The 24,470-nt window shown below is 34.3% G+C and overlaps 1 protein-coding gene across 3 annotated transcripts in view; it reads right to left on the bottom strand.

Annotated features, from left to right (window-relative positions):
* LOC118193907 (ATP-dependent translocase ABCB1-like) overlaps nucleotides 1-24,470 on the bottom strand; it is a 379,421-nt gene that overhangs the window by 350,661 nt on the left and 4,290 nt on the right. For all 3 annotated transcript variants that reach the window (XR_015039173.1, XM_085809734.1, XM_085809733.1), the window contains exon 2: nucleotides 11,268-11,334. Coding sequence is in view for 2 of the 3 variants with exons in the window: in XM_085809734.1 (XP_085665860.1) it covers nucleotides 11,268-11,334 (67 nt within the window). In the remaining variant the exon portion in view is untranslated. The remainder of the gene's footprint in view (nucleotides 1-11,267; nucleotides 11,335-24,470) is intronic.

The following is a 24,470-nucleotide window of genomic DNA, read 5'->3' as shown; positions in this document are numbered from 1 at the left end:
TGTCTTTAAGCAGAAAATTCGTCACCTTTGATGAATTTTTATAAGATAATATAAAAAGTAAATGTGTTCTCACTGAAAGGTAAATATTAATTTATGGACAATCAATTTATGTATTTTATAAAATTGTATTTAGGACTAAGTAAATGATTTCAACCTCAGTTTTTCATGTGACTATTATTCGTACTGTTCTGTATCTCCCCTCCAAATTTATACCCTGAATGTGAAATCGCCCTGTATATTTAGTTTATAACATATTCTGACATGAGCATATATTGCTTTATTATATTTAGTAACTGGTTTCTAGCATTATATAATGTGTATATAGATAAGAAATCATTTGTTTTAATTTCTAACATCTTCGGTTCATAATTATCACTAACTGCTTCAGCATCCTAATTAATAAAAGATTTTTTAATGTTGCATATCTCATAAAGTTATTATCAATGCATCTGAAGTTATGATGTCTTTAATATTCATTTAGACGCTTTCCTTGGTATGTCTAAGTAGAAAATTCATCACCTTTGGTAGATTTTTATAAGATAATATAAAAAGTAAATGTTTTCTCACTGAAAGGTAAATATTAATTTATGGACAATCAATTATGTATTTTATAAAGAGAAGTTAATGATTTTCATAAAACTTAATCAAAATTTATGATTATTTTGTACGAAGATCTATAATTAAAGTACCAGTTATTATTATCTCAACTTATTACTGCTATCATATGTGAAACATATTTAATGTTACAGTGTTATTATTGCTATCATATGACATGCAAGTAGTTTTGGTTCAATGTGTGGTTACAGACATCATACATATATACACTAAAATGATATATTACTTGTTTTTCACTCTATGAAAATTTTGCACAAAGTTTTTGAAGATAAAAGAAAATAAAGTTTTATTTATTTTTTATTAAAATAAATTAAAGATGTTTGCCATCTGATTAAAATTAAGTCACTTTTAAAAATGGAATTATTTTTGCCATTTGAATTCTTAACATTGATGTTTGTAAAAATAATTTTTATTATTGGTTATAATGTTATTAGATATGAACCCACTGATGTGTTTCATTTTTATGACTTATATGCTATTGAATTTGAAAGGAAGTGTAATAACTGTATGTGCATTCCAAAACACTCATGATACTATTATAGGTTTGTCTGAGCTCTAGATTTTTGTGCGTCGAATGTTTTCTCATAAATAAAGGGAGTACACTGCAATGAAATTGATAATTGACTCAAGAATGTCAAGTTTATTAACTGTATATGATAAATATGAACTCTAGTTGCACTGGTCGTATATGAAATGATTCATCAGAAAAAATTCAAAGCATGATGCTGAAGATTTTGTAAATTAGTTTAAAAGAAAAGTCATAAATAAAAGCATATTAAGTATTTTTCTGAATTTTACAGGCTTGTTATATTAACTGATAAGCTTCATCATAATTAAAGATAATTTTTCTGTAATTAATAATTTCAAATATGGAATTTTATGTTAAATAAACATTATTCAGCTGTTTTAAAAAACAAATAAGTCAATATGTGTTAAAGCTTAGGAACCCACATACAGAGTTTGTTGCAACAAAAAATTACAGCCACGTATTAGATGCATATATGTACACGTATTAGATGTACACGTATTAGATGCATATATGTTCAACAAAAATAAATGCTATACAGCGAATTAATTGCTTAAGATGCTTGTATAAATCTGTCAGGAAAACATTATATTAATTAACGCCTTTTTTTTTTTTTTTTTTTTTTTTTTTTACTGAGGTAAATTGCTCAAGAAAGGACACAGATCTTATCACAAAAGATCTCTTTTCTAAGTTCATTGTGTTAAAACTAATTTCAGTCAAACAGTAAGCAAAAGTATTCAAGAGTATAAAATGTTTAGATATTTTATATGACTTGCTTAAAACATCTGAATAAATTTGTGGTTTTTGTTCAACTTCATTTACCTATTTTTATCTAATTAATTATTTGTTAAATTATACAGTTTTAGACAAATATTCCAGAAAATTGTTAAGTAGATCAGAGTCAGGATTTTACAAAGCATGGAAAAAGAAATTTCCTCACATAAAAAGTTGAGGAATTTGAAAACTTTAGTAAGCATAATGTTTTGTTAAATCGAAATTATATTTACTAAATGACATCATAATAATACCCAGTAGTTGCAAAAAAAGTAGATTCTGAAGACAATATGGCTTCACTAAAATGTCACAATACGACATCATTGCAACCTAGGATCCCACCGTTCTTTGAAAAGAGTGTGGCATATAAAAACATAAAAGCAATAACTTTGTATGAAAAGAAAGAAGTATAGACATGAAATTAATGTCTTTGCAATGGTTTTAAATAGGTACGGCCTAGGTACGATGTCTTTGTAACATCATGCGTGACAAAATTACTACATCTTTATGACATCATTATGCTACTTGGGTTAAATACCCTTTCTTCAAATGATCATGCAGAATAAAACACCGGTTCATGAATTTAATTCATTCATCAATCCAGAATTCATAATCCAGAATTTTGTTTTTGGTTTTAGTTGATTATGACAAAGCATACTAGGGCTACCTAGGGGAACGGATGCCTTTGTTCTGGCACTAGGGCTTTCAAAGGGAAACTGGTTCATATATACATATTAAACATGGGAAGAACCACAAAAATGTCCATGCAACTAGCCCGTTCAACTGGAATCAAACCCAGGTTAGAAATACATGTGCTTAGTAATTCTACTATTCGGTCGCTGGTAGGCAAAAATATTCATAAACCAAAGCAGTTTTCCTGATAGGAATTAAAGTATACTAAACTTTTGTTTCTGGATTACAGATGATTGCTTATATAAACTTTACAACAGTATCTTTGTGCATAAGTTCATAACACTAAAACCAGTGGAAATCAGTAAATAGAAAACAAGCAACATAAAAACAATATTAAAGACATAAAAAAGCAAAAAATTAAATTTTACAGTATGTCCACAGAGAAGGGTGGATGGCATAAGTGGAAAGTAATTAAGATGCTATTCTTTGGATGCAAAATTCCCTTTCAAAAAATGTTTTTAGGGGATCTTCTTTTACCTTTAACACCTCTATACATCACTTGATTCCACTTCAGACATTTTGTTATCTGTTTTACTCAAAATTTATCCATTGTAATTTGTTGTTGCCTATATTTAAAAATGTTTCTAAAGTGAGATGCAACATTACCAATGGAAATGCTAATTCTGTAGTTTGCTACTAATTTGTCAGGATATCATTATATGAAATTTCGCATCCAACTATTTCATATAGTGCTCAAGGATAATTTTTTGTTTTTCTTCTAAACATTTCTTCCATAATTGGCATGGAAAGCAGTTTCCATTTCCTCACTAGTAAAATCCTTGTTTAAAAATGTATTACCACAGAAATTACAGCATTAAAATCTCTGGCTGATTTTGCAGTCAATTTGTCTTCAAAGGTAAAAGAAAGTGGACTTTCCCTTTAGTGTCTACCCCGCAAATTTGCAGCCTCATAGTCAGTCATTGCATCATCAGGTTGCTAAAAGTATTGATCTTTTCAGTGTGAGGTTATATCGTATCTATATTTTTTGCTAGTTTCCAAAGTTTTGAAGTAGAAGTGCGAGAGTCAAATTTTTTACACAAGTTATTCCAACGATCACTAAAAATTTAAGTTACAATATGAATTAATTTATTTTTTTAATTAAATTCCGAATTCATTTTATATTTGGAAATATAAAATCTTTTTCGAATACAATCATTTATATTTAGATTGATCATGTTTAAGGCAGATCTAATAATGAGATAAAGATAGGATGGACGATTACACCTAAAAATCCCACAAAAACGTGACTCAAATCCCAATGTAAAAAGTGATCACATACAGGGGCATCACATTTATGGTAGACTGCCATGAGTCCAGTTGATAAAAGTTCACAGAAGCAGCTACCAAACTGCACTATTTCTGGAAAGCTTTAAAATAACACTTTAGTAATTTCATATATTTTGTGGTGTGTTTGTCGACACAAGCGATATTCCAGGGCCATCGAAGAGAAAGAAAACCTACTACTTCAACAAAGAACAGAAGGAAGAGCTGTTATTTACAAACATAGGCAAAAAAAGCATATTATTCATTATGCAATGCTTCAGTAGTGTACCAAAGAGATTGAATGTCATCATAAAACCATTCATAAGCATTTCAATCATAAATATCACTCAGCTATGCTTTACACAGACAAAGTTCAATGACTGAAATCTTCTCTAAAAGCTTAACAGCTGAACAAAGCAGTCTTTTTACACCCAAGAATGAAGCAAAGAATCACATAGAAGGAACCTCCTGTATCACATTAAAAAGCATATTCAGATGAGGTAATTACGAAGAAAGCTATGGGAGGAATGTCAGTCTTTATTTTATGACTTTAAAAACAAAAACAAAATAATCTCAGCTGTGCCTCTGTCATGAAAGGTTATGGCATGACTAGTGAACAATATGGCAAATGACATCTACATACAAATGGAAAAAATGTACGCATTTTACCCTGCAGTTTGATGAATTTACTGATGTTGATTCATCGCAACTTCCAACGTTCACGAGCATGGTAGACTTCTCTGTGAAAAAGACATTGTTGACCACACTGTCTTTGGCGAAACACACTTAAGATCAAGAGATGTACAGCACAGTTGAAAACTATATTACTCATGACACATTTTCCAAATTTAGTTCATACCCCTGTGTTATTCGTCAAGAAAATCTGGTCTAACTTCAATCACATAATGACTTTTATTTTATGCATTGTAAATTTTATACGATGAAGGCCTATGAATAATCTACTTTTTAAGGCTTTGCTTGATGAACTAGATAAAGAGTATGGTGATTGAATTTATCATGCAAAAGTAACATGTCTGATTTAAGGAAAAGTTATAACAAGATTTGTTGGAATGCTGTTGGAGATTAAAACTTTTTCTCATACCCCAAGACAGTTAAGACCCAAAAATTGGATGACATGGCATTTTTAACTTGTTACCACTGCAAAATTCAATAACTTAAAGACCACATTATGAGGAAACGGAAAACCTGTATTGGAAATGAGCTCAACATCTGCTTTTTTGGCTAAAATTGATTTGTGAAAGAACAACTTATTAAAGAAAGATACTTTCTGTATTTTCTGTCATTTACTCTCATTCTAGACCCAAAATTTATTCTGCATTATGAGCCATATAAGCACGTTGAAAAACTTCAGTTGCTTAGCTCAGAATTTAAAAGAAGATTCCAAGATATGTTTTCTATGGAGCCCATTTTATTATTTAAAAAAATCCTTTCTTCAAATTAAGACATAACAAAAGTGACTTTGTCAATGGGAAAAAAATGTTTTATTATTATCAAATCAGAGACTGAGTTAGAGATTATTACTCTTTGTACTGACATAACACTCAAAAGAACAGAAAATAATACTGGTGAAATTTTTAACCCTTGGATGGTCATCAACGAGCTCCTGCTTGCAATTCAGTTATACATAACAGTGGGCTCAAATAAACAAAGCTCACACTACAGATTTATGACTAACAGATATCATGCGTATTTGGAAAAAAAGAACTGCTTAATCTCTCGACTGCCAAAGGATTAAACTAATGAACCCCATTAAATACGAGAATGTGCTTAAGTGTGCGTTAACAATGAAAGCATTTTTGGGGTCAAAGTAGCTCTGGAATACCTTTTCTCCAGAGCATGTGAAAAACAAAATGATGCTAGCACATATCATTGTTAGAGAATATCAGAATATATGGCAAATTTTAATAAGTTTTCAGAAAATACTAATACAATACAAAGTCTGAGATCCGGACTCGTTGGGACAAAGGGGATTCTGGATTTGGGATTTTTCCGGATATTAGATCATCGGTTTAAATCTAGTAATATGACATGTAGAAATTATAAAATAAAAAATATGAAATCATGATTTATGAAATGATGAAGCATTTATGATCTAAAAAGTATCATAATTTACAAAAAAGCTTAGTATTAATATTTATTTTTTTTACTTTATTAAACATTTCTTTGAATGTAAATTGTTTAAATTGCTTCGTTTTTTTTGTGCTAATAATTTCTCTTCAATTCTATAGACAGACATAATGTCTTGTTCAGTTACACAGTTCCACTGTTCAAGTCCTGTAGTTGTTCTGTAGAGAATTCTGACTAACTTGTCAATCGAAAATTTTTCGCTTTCAATAACCTCTCCGTTACTTTCTTCACTATCAGGAGAGGTATTTTCTGGATCTGGAACCATACTACAAATTTCACCATCCATTAATTGATTGATGACTGAAGCATTGTCATCGCAATGAAAAATTTCTGTTACATAATGTTCATTTATTAACATTTCTCCATATTTCTTTACAAAATCCATTAATTGGAAATTTTTACCTGTGATTTGCAAATTCCGAAAGCCTTGAAATTCGCAGCTAACATCGTCATCATCCTCACTAAGAAACATGGTAGCTAACCATAAATTATGCGAAACATTTAAAAAATATCTGGAGGCACATGCTCCTATGATCTTGCAATGCTCCACATAGCAGATTTTATGTTAAAATATTTAAAAAATTATTGAATAGTCATGCCATTATTCAAGAAATTTAATATGGGTTTTAAAAATGCTACTTTATAATTGCGTTTCAGTGCACACACTATTCCGATATCTATAGGCTGAAAGTTGGACATATAGTTTGGTGTAAAGAATAACATCAATACTATTTTTTTTCATTAAAACTTTAAGTGAAATATGAGCCAAACAATTATCTACAATCAGGACAATTTTTCTGTCATCATATAAACCAACCGAATTCAAATGTTGCCAACCCTCGGGTACGAAATGATTTTCAAACCAACTATACATTAAAGGTTATGTAATCCATGCTCTTTTATTTGCATGATACATAACGGGAAAATCTTTACTCCTTTAAATGATCGAGTTCGTGTATTTTTTCTGATTATGGAAAGTTTACAATTGTGCATTGCTGCAGCATTTGAGCATGCTAAAATTGTTAGTCTAGCTTTGGAATTTTTGACACAAGTTGGAGCTCTTTCTGTAGAGGTTCCCAAGGTATTTCGCCATACATATTGCTAGAAAAGACCAATTTCATCAGCACTGTAAATTTGTCCTGGAGAAAATGTTTTCATTATTAATGAGTTCAATGAATTCATCTACAAACAGTTCAGCAGCTTCTGTTTCAGCTGAAGACTTTTCACCTGAAATTTTTATATGCATAATACCGCGGAGATTTTAAAATTTGGTTAACCAATCTGTCGAATATGTGTACTCTGTTTAAGTTCATTTCTTGCTATTAGAATTGGACTGCATTCTAAATTTTTGCTGCCCCTTAATTTTGGGTCCCAATGCTTTCCCTAAATTCTAAAAATTTTATAATTCCTTAATTCTCTTACTCGGTGCTTCTCTAAATTCCAAAAATGTTGTCTTCCCTAAATTCTGCTGCCCAATGTGGTCATACGAGCTCTGGTGCCAGTTCTGTGTTTACTTGAACTAAAAATCAGTTATTCTTAATTCAAATAGCACTAAATATAATCTTTTGGCCTATAAGTATCATTAACAAAATCTATTTTTATCATATGGAAAGAAATTTTCGTTAAATTTTTCCTCGTGAACATTTAGCGAATTTAACTTAAATATGTAATCATCGCCAAGTGTAATGTCAGCATAAAAGGCTTCCATACTCTTTGTTATTCAAATACTACTATAAAAAAATTGTTTAGTCATTACTCAAGTTGCATGAGTCATTACGCAAGTTGTCATGTGTTGATAAACATACAGTGATGAAAGCAAAGTATAATATAAGTAAATAATGATTTGCCAGGTTGGCGTCAGGGATATAAAATATTAGTACTTGTAAAATCAGCTTTGTTTCTATGTAGAATGTTTTAGTTTGAGAAGTATACCAAGCAGATACACAGCTACGGAGCCAAATTATTGATTACACAAATTTATGCTAAAATGACTGTTTCTTCAATTATGAGGTATTTTATTTAGTGTCAAAGTGAAATTAAGAATCGGAATTCTCCACACGTTTTTTTACGGCAAAAACATCAATTGCGCATACGTAAAGCATGAAGAAATTTTCTAAAAAAATTTTTGTTGGTGGTTTTAAGGTCCGAATTTTGGATGTCAGGATCTCCGACTTTATACTATGATTTCATTAAGAGCGAGTTAATGACTTGATGGATTACTGACTGAATGAGATATCTGACAATTTAACAAATACATTTTTTTAAAATTAATTTAATAGTATGTGTTTTTTTATTTTTTAATTTGAAATAAAATTAATTTGAACCTACGCTTGATTAGTGAATTTTCTTTAGCTTTTTCTAGGTTTGTATTAATTTTCCTTATTATTTGGAACCAGTAAAATAACATATTTTTATGAAATTGTTATTTTCGAAACATAAAAACCCATGAGGCACGGCAGCAATTTAAAAGTAGCTTTTAAGGCAAAACAGGTTGGACACCACTGTACTAAGGTGTTTGAATATGACATAGATGAAAATATAACGATTTAAAAAAATTAAATGGCCATATACATTAAGATTATGCTTTTATTCAAAGTAATTGCCTTCCATTACAATATATCTTTCCTAGCAGTCTGAAAGCTTCTGTCATACCTCTTCATAGGAAACATTTTATTGGGGATGTATTCATTTGCAAGCTAGTGTTATTATACTATGGGTTAAATCTGTACCATAGCAGGGATGTGATAGAACATCCTTCTTGACTGTACATGACAAGCATTGTTCTCCATATTACTGCAAAGCCTGGTCAAAATTTGAAAGCCTGAAATTCCTTTTTTGACTGAATGAAATCCTTTTTTCGACAGACTAAACACCTCTTATCTCTTTCACAGCCGCCATATATATATGACAAGATTGATCTTCCACTGCATTGCAGGTAGCATATGACAGTCAGGCTCTTAGATCACATACTATGCTGTTGCAATCACTTCAAGGAAAATTCAGTAATCTAAGCCAAAGATTCCCAACCCTTTTTCGTCTACAATGGCCCTTTTTAAAAGAATTTTTTTCATCAATGCCCTCATATTTTTCTCTATAATATACATCTCTATAATTGTAATACATAAATAATGGAAAGATAACAATTACATTACGAATATAAACAAAGGTTTGAATAGAATAGTTTATGTGATTATTGTATTAGTACTGTTTTTAATTTTACAAATATTAATAAGTTCTCAGAAACAAAAACACGGATTCTAGTCGCACAAAAGTTCGATTTATTGTGACTGCGCTTGATGTATTGATGCAATTTTTTTAATACTTGGAATAAAATCATTTAACATAATTCTTAATCATTCTTGTTCAGAAATACTCAACTTGTTTCTTGTTTTCTGCAGCAAATTACCGATTTAACTGAAACCTGCTTCCATTAGGTAAGATGAGAGAAAGGTCAATAATATTGGTTCAGCAGTGAGTGACTTTTATTTTGGGATATTTCTCCCAGGTGACTTCAATTCCCAAACTTAGCATACCATTATATTTTGAATAAGATTTGCAATTCAGCATCCTCCTTCAATGCAATAAACTGTTCTTGTATCATAATATCAAGATTGCATATATCACAGTTCAATGGTTTTGAGCAATGCTGGCACATTCAAATTTTTAATGTTTTGGAAGTGAACATCAAAATCCTATTTTAAATTGTGCAAATGCCTTGTATATAACAACATATGTTCAGAAGGAAATACAATCCTTTTCAGTAATGGACAATTGCATTAAGGTATTAAAAGTAAGGTAATACTTTTCATTTCAGTGTCAATATAAACAAGTCAACTTTAGAATGAAAAACCACTTCTTGTTCTAACTTCAATACAATTTAAACCTTTTCCTTGCAATTTGTCTTGCATGGTGCTGAACAATGATTATGTATCAGCCAAGTAGAATATATATACAAAGGTTGAGAAATTGCAACATATATATATATATGTTGCATCCGGATTACAGTACAAAGTCTGTAATCCGGATGTCCATAATCCGGACCTCAACGCTGCAAACTTTATGCGCATGCGTAAATGCAAAATGCGTTTATGCATGCGCATAATGCATTTACGCATGTGCATTTAATGTATAACGGACGGTATAAGCTAGGCTAAACTTATCAAAGGCATTTCAGTTAATGTTGCAGATTGCGCTGTTCCTTAATCTTCTAATTGGATCCGGCTTATTATTTTTTGCAGACTGTTAGAGCAATTTTATAAAAATTAAGCTTGAACTTTCGATTATGTCGAAAAGAATTTCCAATTCTGGAGCTGCCAAAGGATCTACAAAGCGAAAGCATGTTTCGATATCCATTAAACAAAAAGTGGAATTGCTGCAAAAAAATGGTAAAGGCCTATCCGTCTCAAAATTATGCGAAAGGTATGGCATTGGAAAGTCCACTATATATGAAACAAGAAAAAGGAACTTTTTGAATTTTTTGTGGAAGCATCTTAAACAACTCACATTGAAAGAAATGTTTAATAAAGTAAACAAATAAATATTAAGCTTTTTTCGTAAATTTTGATACCCTTTAGATCATGATTGTTCTTATTTTATAAATTACGATTTCATATTTTTAATTGTATAATTTCTGCATACCATCTTACCAGATTTAAACTGATGATATATAATACGGAAAAACCCCTAATCCGGAATCGCCGAAGTCCCGACGAGTCCGGATTACGGACTTTGTACTGTATATATGTTTCAATATAAATATATAGTGAAATTTCTCAACTTGACAACAGTGTAGAGCTGTCAGTTTCAAAGGAAAATTGTATCATTGTATTAAAAATATCTATAAAACACTAAAAACAGTTACCCTTGGGAAGCTAATGTATCTTGGTGTAGAAGGAATCTGTGTTGCTGCATTTTTACTTTTTTTAATTGCATTTAATGCACAAAAAAGTCTATATGTTAAAAAAATATTATTAATTTTTACAGTATATTAAGTGATTTGTGTGCATTTCCTCATATATTTATTTTATATTTATTATATATTTATTTTATATTTATTATCATTGATCCCCAGGTTGCCAGTACCAATCTCTTTGGGAACAACTGGTCTAGGCCACATTTAAAAATCCAGTTACTTCAAAACTGCTTTATATGTTATAAACAATATTATGCAAGTAGGTAAAACCTCTTAAAACTGAATATCCAACACTACTATTCATTTGAAAGAAAAAGTAAACTACATTTTTCATACCAGTTTCCACACAGATATTGGTTTATCCTTTTCCTTAACATCAGCCTTCTGTTTTGAATTTGTATGTCTATGGGGGAAAAAACTATTAATTATACAAAAAATAATTTTAGAAAGTGAAATAACATAGTTTCAACACATTTCAGCTATATGCGTTTTCACTTAGAGTATATGCAATATTATAAAACATTATTCACAATTTTTTTTCATATCTAAAATTATTCACCATTTTTGTTCATCAACTTATTCTTTCTAGCTGAAAGTATCACCAATACTTAAAATGAATCATTATTTTTATGAATTAGGATTCTGTTACTCAAACAAGCAGACTGATATTACATTAAGCTACTTCCATCTCTAAAGCAACTATGATTTAAATTATTAATAATCTAAAACAAGATATAACATTTACTAGATATATCCTTTTACTCCTTTAAACTGCCAAATCAAAGATTTTGAGGAATTCATTTATGATCCACAGATAGATTAAAAAATCAAAAGTTATTAAGGAAACCCTCATGTCTGTGAATAACTAATAAAAAAATAAGTGGCTATGATTATAAAGGAGATAAAATGTTATGATTTTCTGATATCACATACTTCAATAATTTATTACATTTATATGCGGATTTACTACACAAACACAATACTTCATCTGAATTCTCTTAAATCTGCATTTACTGATTTAATGGTAGGAAGGGGAAAAGTGTATTATCAAGAACTACTCCTAAGGTACACTCTACATTATTATTAAAAACAGCAAAAGTTTACTTTTGCATTAGTTGTGAGCATTTCACAAGTAGAAATCACAATTACATAACAAGGACAAAATTTGAATATTTTTATATTCTTTCATTCATATGTAGCATCAGGCCAGTTATTAAATAACATTATATCCTTGATGATAGAATATATATTACACATAATATAATAATATATATAACACAGATGCATGTTGCATATATAATACACATGCCATATAATATACATGGGTTTTCTTCCGCAACGGATCTGTTGGTGCCGGTGCGTATTTATTCGCCAAGTTCGCCAATGGCTAATCAGCCATGATTTTAGCGGTGTATAGTTAAGGTGCAAAATATTTATCATATGGAAGCCATGACTTTAGCGGTGTACAGTCAAGTTATAAGATATTTAGCATATAGAAGTAAAGTAAATAGGTTAATAAATGACATTTAGCAGTGTATTATGTAACACGAGAGCAAGCAATTCACGCAGATTTAGAACGCAGATGTTAGTGCATGGAAAGTAGACACGGACGTTCGTTATTGCATTTATTGGCTGTAAGAATAACAAGCTCGTACAATAGATATACAGGTAGTTTGGCGCTCGCAGGCACCCTCTTGCAGAGAACAAAATCAAAATTTACATAAGGCGCGAACATGCCGCCCACCTTGAAATACTATTTCAACATTCAGTGGTTAAAAATTCAGCAAATTTAAAAAACACAATACAATATTAAATCATGATATAATACTTAATTTATAATACATGAATTAAAACTCAAATTGGTAATGGACACAATTTTGTAATATTTCTCTTTACCATGCCATCTGAAGTCTTAATAGTCACAACCCTAACAATATTATCAAGACCAGGATGTAACTGAGTAATTCTACCCATTTTCCATTTAGTTGGAGGTAAGTTATCCTCCTTAATGAGACACAGATAATTTACTTGAAGATTTTTAGTTAGCAAAAGCCATTTTGGTCTTTGTTGTAATCGACACAGCTATTCTTTGTGCCAACGCTTCAAAATTTGTTGAACCATTTTTTTTTGAATATGTTGCCATCTAGTGAGATGGGAATCTTCAATCTAATTTGGTTCAGGAATGCTTGTTAATGATCTACCAATAAGAAAATGACCAGGCGTCAATGCTGATAAGTCATTTGCATCATTAAACTTGTTAAAGGTCACGAGTTAAGACAAGCTTCTATTTGTGTGAGAAATATTTCAAATTCTTCATATGTCAATCTCGCCTCCCCAACTATTCATTTTAAATGGTATTTTGTTGATTTTATGCCAGCTTCCCAGAGTCCACCCATATGTGGCGCACCTGGAACATTTAGATGTCATTTAATGTCATTATCAACCAAATAGCTACTAACGTTTTGGTTATAAGTTGCAGATCTAGTAAGCCTTTCAAATTCCATGAGTTTGCGTTTTGCTCCAAAATTGAAACCGGAATAACTAAATCTCTGATAACAGCTCTACCACTTATGATCCAATATTGTTCTTGAATGCAAGATTGCATGAGTTGTGGACCTGCATGCAAAAGTATTTCATGGTAACGTCTAACGATGAGATGAGTTAAAATGTGCGTGCGTTTTTGGCAGCAAACTGGGATGCGTAAAGCCATATGCAAGGTTTGCATGTCGTAAGCGACCGCCCACCCTAAGAATACCTGAATTATCTAAAAATGGATTTAAAGATAAAATTTTGCTTGCACAAGATAATGATTGATTTCTGCTTAAAGTGTTAATTTCATTCTTAAATTCAACATATTGCATTAATTTAATTAATACCTGAAGAGCTTTAGTTAATTCACTAGTTTTTAAAAATCCATTTACCTGATCTTCCGAATTTCGGCAGTTATTTGCAAACCTCAGACATAATGCTATAACACGTTTAAGTTTAGTGAGAGAAGAATATTTATAAAATAAATCATGACCGTCTGTCAAGTAACTGGCAGCAGTTGTTGACTGTAAAGCACATCTTTTCTCGAGCACAAAATCATTCAGCGCTGGTGCAGATAATGCTGGCTGAAAGGGAAATAAATCATACAATAAATCTGGACCACGTAGCCATAATGAAGTAACCAGTGTCGATGATGACACACTACGAGTTGAAAGATCAGCAGGATTAGTATTTCCATTCACATGATGCCACTGGACAGGAAAAGATAAAGTCTGGATTTTTGCTACTCTGTTGGTGACGAAGGTCTTCCATTAGCTTCCATGGGATCCTATCCAGGCTAATACAATAGTGAAATTAGTATGAAAATAAGCTTGTGATATAGGAGTATTCAAAGCTCTACAGGTGAAATCCATCAATTTAGTCAACAGGAATGCTCCACAAAGTTCCAATTGGGGAAAAGATATGATTTTCAGTGGTGCAACTCTTGTCTTGGCTATCACCAGCTGAACATTGATTTGTCCAGTATCTAACACAGAACGATAATAAATTGCAGCAGCATACTACTTCTCTGAGGCGTCACAAAGCCCACGCATTTGAAACTGGTTATCTGATTCAACCAACAAGAATCGTTAAATTTTAATACTTTTAATAAATAACATATCTTCTGTAAGTTGTTTCCATTCATATGCAATATCTGGAGCAACCTTTTCATTCCACTGCAACTGATGTTTCCACAATCTTTGCATGATCAATTTATACCGAAACGTGATCGGTGCCAACCATCCAAGAGGGTCAAAGGTCTTTGCGATTGTTGAAAGTAGTGTTCGTTTGGTTAAGACCTCAGGATATGATGAATTGACTTTGTATAAAAACATATCTGAAGCTGGATGCCACAGGATACCTAACGTTTTTACAGTATCATCATTGTCTATGTTTAAAGAAACATTTGATAAGCACAAATCTGGATTAATTGAATTCAAGGCTTCTTTGCTGTTAGAAGCCCATTTTCTTAAAACAAATCCTGCACGTGACAACATATGATTCAATTGCATTTGTAATTCTATAGCTTCAGTAACTGAACTGGCTCCGGACGTCAAATCATCAACGTAGAAGTCTCTAAGGCATGTCTTGAAAGCCAAAGGAAAATTAGTTGCTTCATCTATTGCTATCTACTGTAAACATTTTACCGCAAGGTACGGTGCTGATGCAGTACCATAATTCTAGTTAATCGAAAATACTGAATTGGTTTATAAGGGGAATCGCGCCAGACTATTCTTTGAAAGTCTGCATCTTATAGTATAATTTGTCCGTACATTTTCTCCATGTCCGCATTTGTAGCTATTCTGTGAATTCTGAAACGAATAATTAATGTTGTCAGATCAGTCTGTAACTTTGAACCAACCATAAATTTTTCATTAAGAGAAATACCACTAGAAGATTTTGCAGAACCATCAAATACCACTCGAAATTTATCACCATTTTTATACGGAACTGAATGGTGGGGAAGGTAAAAACTAGAATTAGCTGGAACATCAATTTCATTTTCTGGAATCAATTCCATATGACCAAGTTGTTGATAATTCTCCATAAATTTGTGATATTGACTGGAAAGAGATTTATTCCTAATAAATTGACGTTCAGTTCTTTGTAAACGATGTACAACAACATCCCTAGATGACCCAAGTTCATTGCTAGATCTACGAAATGGAAACTTAACAACAAATCTACCTGTTCAGTCAGGAGAAAAATTCTGCTTGAAATGATTTTCACACTCAATTTCTTCTAATTTCGAAAAATTTTCAAGCTGGAACTGAACATTGGTACAACTAGCATGATTAGATATAATTGTTTGTGATACACTTTTAGTCTGGCCGATATTGACCCAGCCGAATATCGATTCCAAGGCTGTTAACGAATGACGCGGAACAGTTAAACATCTATGAAGCATTATCTCGCCAAATACATCTGCGCCTAAAAGAATATCTATTGGGCCAGGCTGGAAGCAATTTGTATCTGCCAACCACAAGTGTTTGAAAGATGTCAAAACAGATCTATCAACTTGATATTGAGGAAGGTCGCATGTGATCTTGGGTATAATTAATGAATTAACTGAAATGCTTGAGTTTTTAGAAAATGGAGATGTTACTTGTAATTGAACTGAAAAACCTTTCCACTTTTTTGCGGGCTCAGGCCATTCACACTTACGTTTGCACTAGTACGCTTTAGCTGCAATAAATTTACACAGTGCTCCCGAATAAATGAGCCCTGGCTACCTGAATCAATTAGCATCCTGCACTTTTGTAAATCGCCATTAATATCTTTAGCATAAACAACTGCAGTAGGCAATAAAACTACTTGCGTGACATTCACCGTGGCGTTATTGCTACTAATAGCAGAAGTTCCGTGTTCCATAGGTATGTGACATAACACTGCATTACGTGGCTTTGAACAAGATTTACACATACCTGCTGCACGATATTTAAAAACGGGATGTGTTTTACTATCTTTCAAACAATTAGAACATAATTTATTGCTTTTAATAATATCCCATTTTTCTTTGATAGGGAGTTCTAAAAAGCTATTTCATTTAAATAACTGAGAATGAGAATTACTCTTACAATCAACGCATACATCAGCCACAAGTTGGGACGAAAAAGCGTATCTACCACTTGAACTGCGAGTTTTAGTTTCAGAAGGCAAAACCGCCTTCTCTCTCTGGCACTTTGCCAAAGAGGCAATAGCATTCGCTCTGTTTAAAATAAAGTACTTGAATTCATCGAAAGCAGAAATTTTTTTGTTTCTATGCTTCGTCGTCCACTCTTTTAGTGTTTCATGACCAAGTTTTGCTTTTAAAAGAAAAATAATCATAGTATCCCAATGCTCTACAGGCCGTTTAAGGTTTTTTAATGTATTGTTGCGTGCGTAAGGGTTCGTTATGAAATGAATGCACAAGTCCGATGAAAAATGAACAAAAAAAATTTATTATTATCACAACAAAAATGCTTAAATTTTCTCAAATTATCATGCAGTGTTACAATATCTCACAGTAGTTATCTTTTAACTACTCAAATGTCCAATAGAACGCAATTAAAAACAGCTAAAGAACGCTAATCCGCGAATTCGCTACAATCAACAAGAGCAGTTTTCTAAACAACAACAAACTAAGCAACTACTACAAACTGAGATGTTTTCCTCCTTTTATAAGATTTTAAAATCACGCGCTAGAATTTTCCAGTACTTTCTCGAAATCAAAAAGAGATATTTATTTATTTAATGCACGCGCTCTTGTAATTTCAATTTTACGGCTTAGCTTTCTTTTAATATTCGTCACGTGCTGCACTGCGCGAGAAATAAAATCATTTAATTTGTAATTGAACTAACATTAGCTTTTTAAATACCAAATTCGTAACACTGCCCCCTTCCCAAGGACTGCACGTCCCGGGCAGTACAATCCCTGGACAGGAAGCTAAACTTACAACTGTGGCATAAATGCATTAATAAGCATTACATTACAATAATAAACAACATGAACAATAAATGCAATACATAAAACAAATCAAATACACATTTAAAAACAAAACGGACCATGGTCTTATACTATTTACAATTATTTACATTATGTACTATGGCCATAGTAATGAGCTAACCTGTCGTAATGAACGACTTTAGGTTTAGAGTTCGAAGACTTACGAATCCGAACCACGACGTCATTCAGCCTGTTTAGGACTGTGTACGGCCCATCCCAAGGTGACTGTAATTTCGGACAAAGTCCTTTCCGTCGAGTCGCATTCCACAACCACACCTTGTCTCCTTCGTGGAATTGATTGATGTTCAGTAGCTCTTGTGTCGTATCGGGTCTTCATCTTCTCCGTCGCCAAGTTGACTCGCTCTCGTGCAAAATTGTGCATCACTTCAAACCGGGCCTGGAGATCTTGAATATATTCCTCAGACGATGAAGGAGCATCCGGAGGGCGTCCAAACAATAGATCACAAGGCAGACGAAGGTCACGACCGAAGAGCATCTGTGATGGAGAATAGCCGGTAGTCTCGTGGACAGCACTGCGATAAGCCAGTAAAAAGAGTGGTAATTTCTTGTCCCAGTCCTGTTGGTTTCTGGAAACCACTAATGAGAGGTTATTAAGGATGGTTCGATTGAACCTCTCTACCATTCCGTCCGACTGGGGATGCAATGGCGTCGTTTGAGTTTTGTCAATGCCAAGTAGTTTGCATAGTTCTTTGATTACTGCCGAGGCAAAATTCCTTCCCTGATCGGAATGTAACTGAAGAGGCACTCTGAACCTGGAAATCCAGTGCTGTATCATTACCTCAGCTACTGTGACTGCCTCTTGATCAGGAATAGGATAAGCTTCAGGCCACTTGGTGAAGTAATCAATGACGACGAGTATGTATTTGTTGCCATCAGCAGTTCGTGGCAGAGGTCCCAGGATGTCAAAGGCGATACGTTCAAAAGGCGCACCTACGTTGTAACGTTGCAGTGTGCCTCGGCTGCGTTTCCTCGGTCCTTTCCGACCTGCACAGGCATCGCAAGATCGGCACCACTTTTGCACGTCATTCTTTGCATTATTCCAGTAAAAGCGCTCACGAACTCTCTGTAAGGTCTTCATAATTCCAAAGTGACCTCCTGTAGGGCTGTTATGTAGTTCTTTGAGGACATCAGGAATCCGGGATCTTGGAAGTATCAGTTGCCATCGGAACGTCTTCCCATCATCCGACTCGAATTTCCGGTATAAGACGCCGTTTCGAATGTGAAGTGAATCCCAGAGTGCCCAGTATTGTTTTGTTGTAGGACTACAGATAGAAATGTCCTGCCATGTAGGTTTTCTGTTTGATGACTCTATTAAATCAAGTATGGGTTTAATGTCGCGGTCTTCCAGCTGGTCTTTCCTGACTTCATCATCACTCCACGGGTCTCGATCAGCCGATGTTGATGTTGTAATTTGTCTTGCGACCGAAGTCAGCAGCTCGTATTTCGCTTCCACCCTGGAACAATATCGGCAGCTTTCTTGGCAAGGTCTTCTAGACAGGGCATCGGCGTTTCCGTGTGATGATCCCTTACGATGACGGATAGTGATGTCATATTCTTGGAGTCTCTGTATCCACCTGGCTATTTGACCCTCAGGATTTTTGAAATTTAAAAGCCAGGCCAATGAGGCATGGTCCGTGCGGAGGAGGAATTTTCTCCCGTATAGATAATGATGGAAATGTTCTACAGCTTTGACTATGGCGAGCAACTCTTTCCTTGTGACACAGTAATTCCTCTCCGGTTTAGACAGGCACTTGCTCCAGTAAGCTACTACACGTTCTTGGCCGTCTATTTCTTGGGACAAAACAGCACCGACACTTTCATTGCTCGCGTCGGTGTCGAGAATAAATGGTCTGTCGAGCTGAGGATACGTCAGGATTGGAGCAGATGTTAAAGCTTCCTTTAAGTTGTTAAATGCATCCTCGCATTCCTTTGTCCACAAGAATCTTTGCTTGCTCTCTGTCAGCTTGTGAAGTGGTCTTGCGATGGAAGAAAAGTTCTTCACGAATCTCCTATAGTATGTGCAAAGCCCTAGGAAGCTTCTCAGCTGATGGACATTTTCGGGACGCGTCCAGGATTTAACCGCTGATACCTTTTCAGGATCCGTGCGCACACCTGCAGAGATGACATGTCCCAGGTAAGTCACTTCCTTTCGGAACAATTTTCATTTAGCGGGACTCAGCTTCAGATTGGCTTCTTTCAGTTTCTGAAGCACCTTTCTAAGATTTTCTAGATGCTCTTCAAAACTCTTTCCGACGATGATGATATCGTCCAGGTATATCAGACAGGCTTCGTAGGAAAGGCCTTTCAAAACAGTCTCCATAAGACGTTCGAATGTTGCCGGCGCATTACACAGTCCAAACGGCATCACTTTGAACTGCCAAAGTCCTTGTCCCGTAGTAAATGCCGTCTTTTCTCGGTCTTCAGGATGGATTTCTACCTGCCAATACCCACTCTTTAAATCAAGTGTTGAGAACCACTTGCTTCCAGAAAGAGTGTCTAGAATGTCATCAATTCTAGGAAGAGGGTAACTGTCTTTCTTCGTAACCTCATTCAACCGGCGATAGTCAACGCAAAATCTTGTTGAGCCGTCTTTCTTTCTGACGAGAACGATGGGAGATGCCCATGGACTCGCTGAAGGCTCGATGACATCGCCTTCTTCCATATCTTTTAACAGTGTTCGCACCTCTTCCTGTTTAGCAAACGGTAGACGTCTTGGATGTTGCTTGATTGGGGGATGATCGCCAGTATCTATTCTATGTTGTGTCAAACTAGTTCGACCCACGTCAGAAGACGAGCGGGAGAAAACAACTTGAAGATCTTTAATGACGCGATCGGCAGCATTTTTCTCTTTATCGTTTAATTGTGCATTCTGCAATAACTCCGATGTAATGCTCTCTGAGGACACGGATTATGGGATGTTACTCTTTCTTTCAACGATGGTTACTGGAGTACATGTTGCAACCACTTCACCTTTCTTAATAACTCTCGACTTTTCAGTTACATTGGCGACTCTCACCGGGATAACCGTTCTGGATAGGTCGACGAGTGTTGAGGCTACTAGTACTCCTTTTGGGATATTACAGTTATTGGGATATTCTATGATGCCGTAGCGGAAATTTCTATTTTCGGCTATGGATCCAGGAAGTAAAATTTCTGTTCTTGCCGGTATTGTGATATAGTCTTGTGCTATAATTTTATGGACAGATTTAACTTCTTCATCATTAACGAGAAATAACGCTATGTCCTCAGATGTAGAATGCAATTCGTTATTTTTAAAATCCAAGTAAAAATTGTATTTCCTTAGAAAGTCCAATCCGAGTATGCAAGAATCAGTGATCTCTGCTACATATGCCGTGTGATGGTAAGCGGCACTTCCAAACGTGATGTTAACATTTACTTTTCCGTCGATGTCGATCTTCTCACCGGACACAGTCTAGAGGGTAACGCAGGGCGGCGTCCAGATAAGTTTGTTTCCTAGTTGTTGAGCCAAATCTTTTCGGATGATGGTGACGTTGGCTCCTGTATCTATAGTCATATTGCACGGAACTCCATTAATATGTCCTATTATGAAAAGTCCATTACTACCGCCTCTCACTGCAGAAATCTGAAGCGCTTTAAACGGGGGCTTTTCATTATCTGGCAACCTCCGCCCCGCGAGATGGCCACTAATTAGTTTCCCTGCTGCTTGTTAGAAGCGGTCTTAACATCAGTACCCTGGGGTGTTTTGCAGTTTCGTCGTATGTGTCCCTCAGCACCGCAGTTCCAGCACTTAACGGTCGGTTTCTTCTCACCAATATTCCGTCTCAAGGCGTTCAGTTGTCTAGTTAAATCGTCATGTCGAGCGGTGACTTGATCCCCTGGCTCCTGGACTTGAGCAGCTCTGACTGGGTGGCGGTCTCGACGAGTGGCTTGCTGGGCTGCCTCAAATTTCATGGCGTACACTAGAGCACTTTTTAAATCTTTTACATCCGCCATTCGTAGAGCTTTCTGTATTTCAGTATCTCGGATACCGTCGATAAAGTATTGCAAGGACAGGATTTCCCTTGTTTCTGTCGGGCATTCCGAAAAGGCGAGATGGGACAGCCTTTCAACATCCGCGGCGAGCTCCTGAAGTGTTTCGGTAGGCTTCTGTTGACGAGATTTTAATTGGAGCCTGCTGTAGTCTTTTAAACACTTCTCCCCAAAGCGCAACTCCAAGGCGCCGAACAGAGCTTCGAAATCTAACCTTTTGTTTTCGGGAAGAGTCTGAAGGATATCCGCTGCGTCGGCTCTTAGAGAAGCGGCGAGATGACAGGCCTTAGCTTGGGAATCCCATCCATTCGCATCCGCCACGATAGAAAATTGTGTCTTATACACCTGCCAGGAGGTCTTCCCATCATATGTGGATAGCTTCAGAGGTGGACGAGCAGGCATTGGTAAGAATTTAAAATCATCACTCCTGCTCCCTGCCGACGCTACGAATTTCTTTAAAGTATCCATTTCTTTGGCAACTGCAGAAACTCTCTCATCAATTTGTTGTTCGATTTGGTGTTGGACGGCACAAACTCTTCCTTCAATTCGTTCCTCCACAGCAGAAACTCTCCCTTCTATATGTTCTTTTACAGAAGAAACTCTTTCTTCTATTTTTTCTTTCACCGAAGAAACTCTTTCTTCAATATGATCTTTTACGGAAGAAACTTTTTCTTCAATATGTCCAACTTTATTTTCAACTGCGTCAATTCTGCCTTCCATAGCTTCAAATTTATTTTCTATTATGCAAGTAATTTCTCTTTTCATTTCTTCTTGACCAGCTTGAACGGCTTTCATTTCGTCCTTAACGGATTCCTGGCCCAATTTCATTTCTTCCTTAACGGATTCCTGGCCCAATTTCATTTCTTCCTTAACGGATTCCTGGCCCAGTTTCATTTCTTCCTTAACGGATTCCTGGCCCAATTTCATTTCCTCTTTAATTTCTTTTTTAAATGAGGCAAAGGCTGATATTAACTGCCTTAATTGCTCTTCCATCGCTCTTTTTATTGGCATTCAAATCCCACTTCTGACACCAAAAATTGTTGCGTGCGTACGGGTTCGTTATGAAATGAATGCACAAGTCCGATGAAAAATGAACAAAAAAAATTTATTATTATCACAACAAAAATGCTTAAATTTTCTCAAATTATCATGCAGTATTACAATATCTCACAGTAGTTATCTTTTAACTACTCAAATGTCCAATAGAACGCAATTAAAAACAGCTAAAGAACGCTAATCCGCGAATTCGCTACAATCAACAACGGTAGTTTTCTAAACAACAACAAACTAAGCAACTACTTTGCCTGAATTACTAAGTTTTCTTGATTCTTCCTTTAAAGTAATTTTTAATACATCCAATTTAGAAAACAGTTCATTCATTTCTATTTCATACTTATTAAGCTCTGCGTTAGAACAAGTACCAAGAATGTTATCGTTTAAACAGTTCACTTCAACACTCAATGCACCAACATCATTTTCGTACACTTCAATAACAGAAAAAGAATTTTCTTGATTTTGTAAACCATTTACATGTGAAATTAAACGAGTCAACTTACTCTTAATGATTCGCTTTTGCTTTAAAACAGACTCCATATTCCGGCTGCTATTCTCACAATGCAGACAAAATAATTCATTTTCTTTGCACGAAATGTCCTTCTATTTCAGAAAGTTCAAAATGTCTTGACACATCATCCAAAATATTGCGCTGGCTAACGACGGACCATGTTAGTGGATGAAAAGTAGACACGGGCGTTCGTTATTGCGTTTATTGGCCGTGAGAAGAACAAGTTCGTACAATAGATATATAGGTAGTTCGGCGCTCGCAGGCACCCTCTTGCAGAGAACAAAATCAAAATTTACATAAGGCGGGAACAGCAGAAACTTCCCTATAATTAAAGTAAAGCAATTCACGAAGAAAGCAGAAGACCAAATTATCCGTTTACCTATATTTTTCCTTGAACTAAAAAGAAATTCTGCAGGAGAGAAAATTCATCAATTAAACAAGATGTTCGGATTCAATATCACAACAAAAAATATCAGCCCAGAAAATGTCCAATTCAATGTTTCAAACTGCCAGGAGTTCGGGCACTCCCAAAATAACTGCTTTAAAAAGGCCAGGTGCTGTAAGTGCGGACAAAATCACAGATCAAATACCTGTAAATTAAAACTAGATGAAAAACCTACTTGCATTTACTGTCACGAAAATCACGTTTCTTCTTATCGTGGATGTACGGTATACAGAAAAAGATTCAATTCAGCTTTGAACTTTTATCGCCATTTTTGGCAAAGTTTACATTTAACGGATCCTTTGCGGAAGTGCTTCCATATACATATATATATTGTTTCACAAGAATATAGTAAAGTTAAATTTAAATAATTCTCTTGCACCATTGCTGCAAGGAATGCAATCTGAATTTAACAAATATTCTCTATTTATATAAAGCTAATATAAATTAAAAATTTAATTAAGAAATTTTAATTGCAAAAATAAATAAAATTAATTACTGCTGTGAACTAATTTACAATATCATTTAAATTCTAAGAGCATACGTAAATTAAGTCCACATATCTAAAACCATGAAAAAATATATAATGAAAAGTCTTTAATCCGGACTTGTCGGGACATCGGCGATTCCGGATTATAGATCATCAATTTAAATCTGGTAAGATGGCATGCAGAAATTATAAAATTAAAAATATGAAACCGTAATTCATGAAATAAAGAGCAATTATGATCTAAAGGGTATCAAAAGTTACAAAAAAGAGCTTAATATATATTTGTTTACTTTATTAAACATTTCTTTCAACTCGCGCATGTAAAGCATACATTACGCATGCTTAAATACGTTAAATGTAAAGCATACATTACGCATAGTCGAAATTAGAAAATTGCAACTAGAAAACTATTTGATGTGTATTCGCGATATTTATAATGACGAGGAATTTGATTTAAATCATATCAAAGACGGATTACATCGAGATGAAATACTACA

Source organism: Stegodyphus dumicola, chromosome X2, assembly GCF_044657685.1.
Source record: "Stegodyphus dumicola isolate Sdum_Otavi_A_Nest chromosome X2, ASM4465768v1".
Classification (NCBI taxonomy): domain Eukaryota; kingdom Metazoa; phylum Arthropoda; class Arachnida; order Araneae; family Eresidae; genus Stegodyphus; species Stegodyphus dumicola.
Note: the sequence above shows the minus strand (reverse complement) of the source record. Positions and strands in the feature narration are given on the sequence as shown.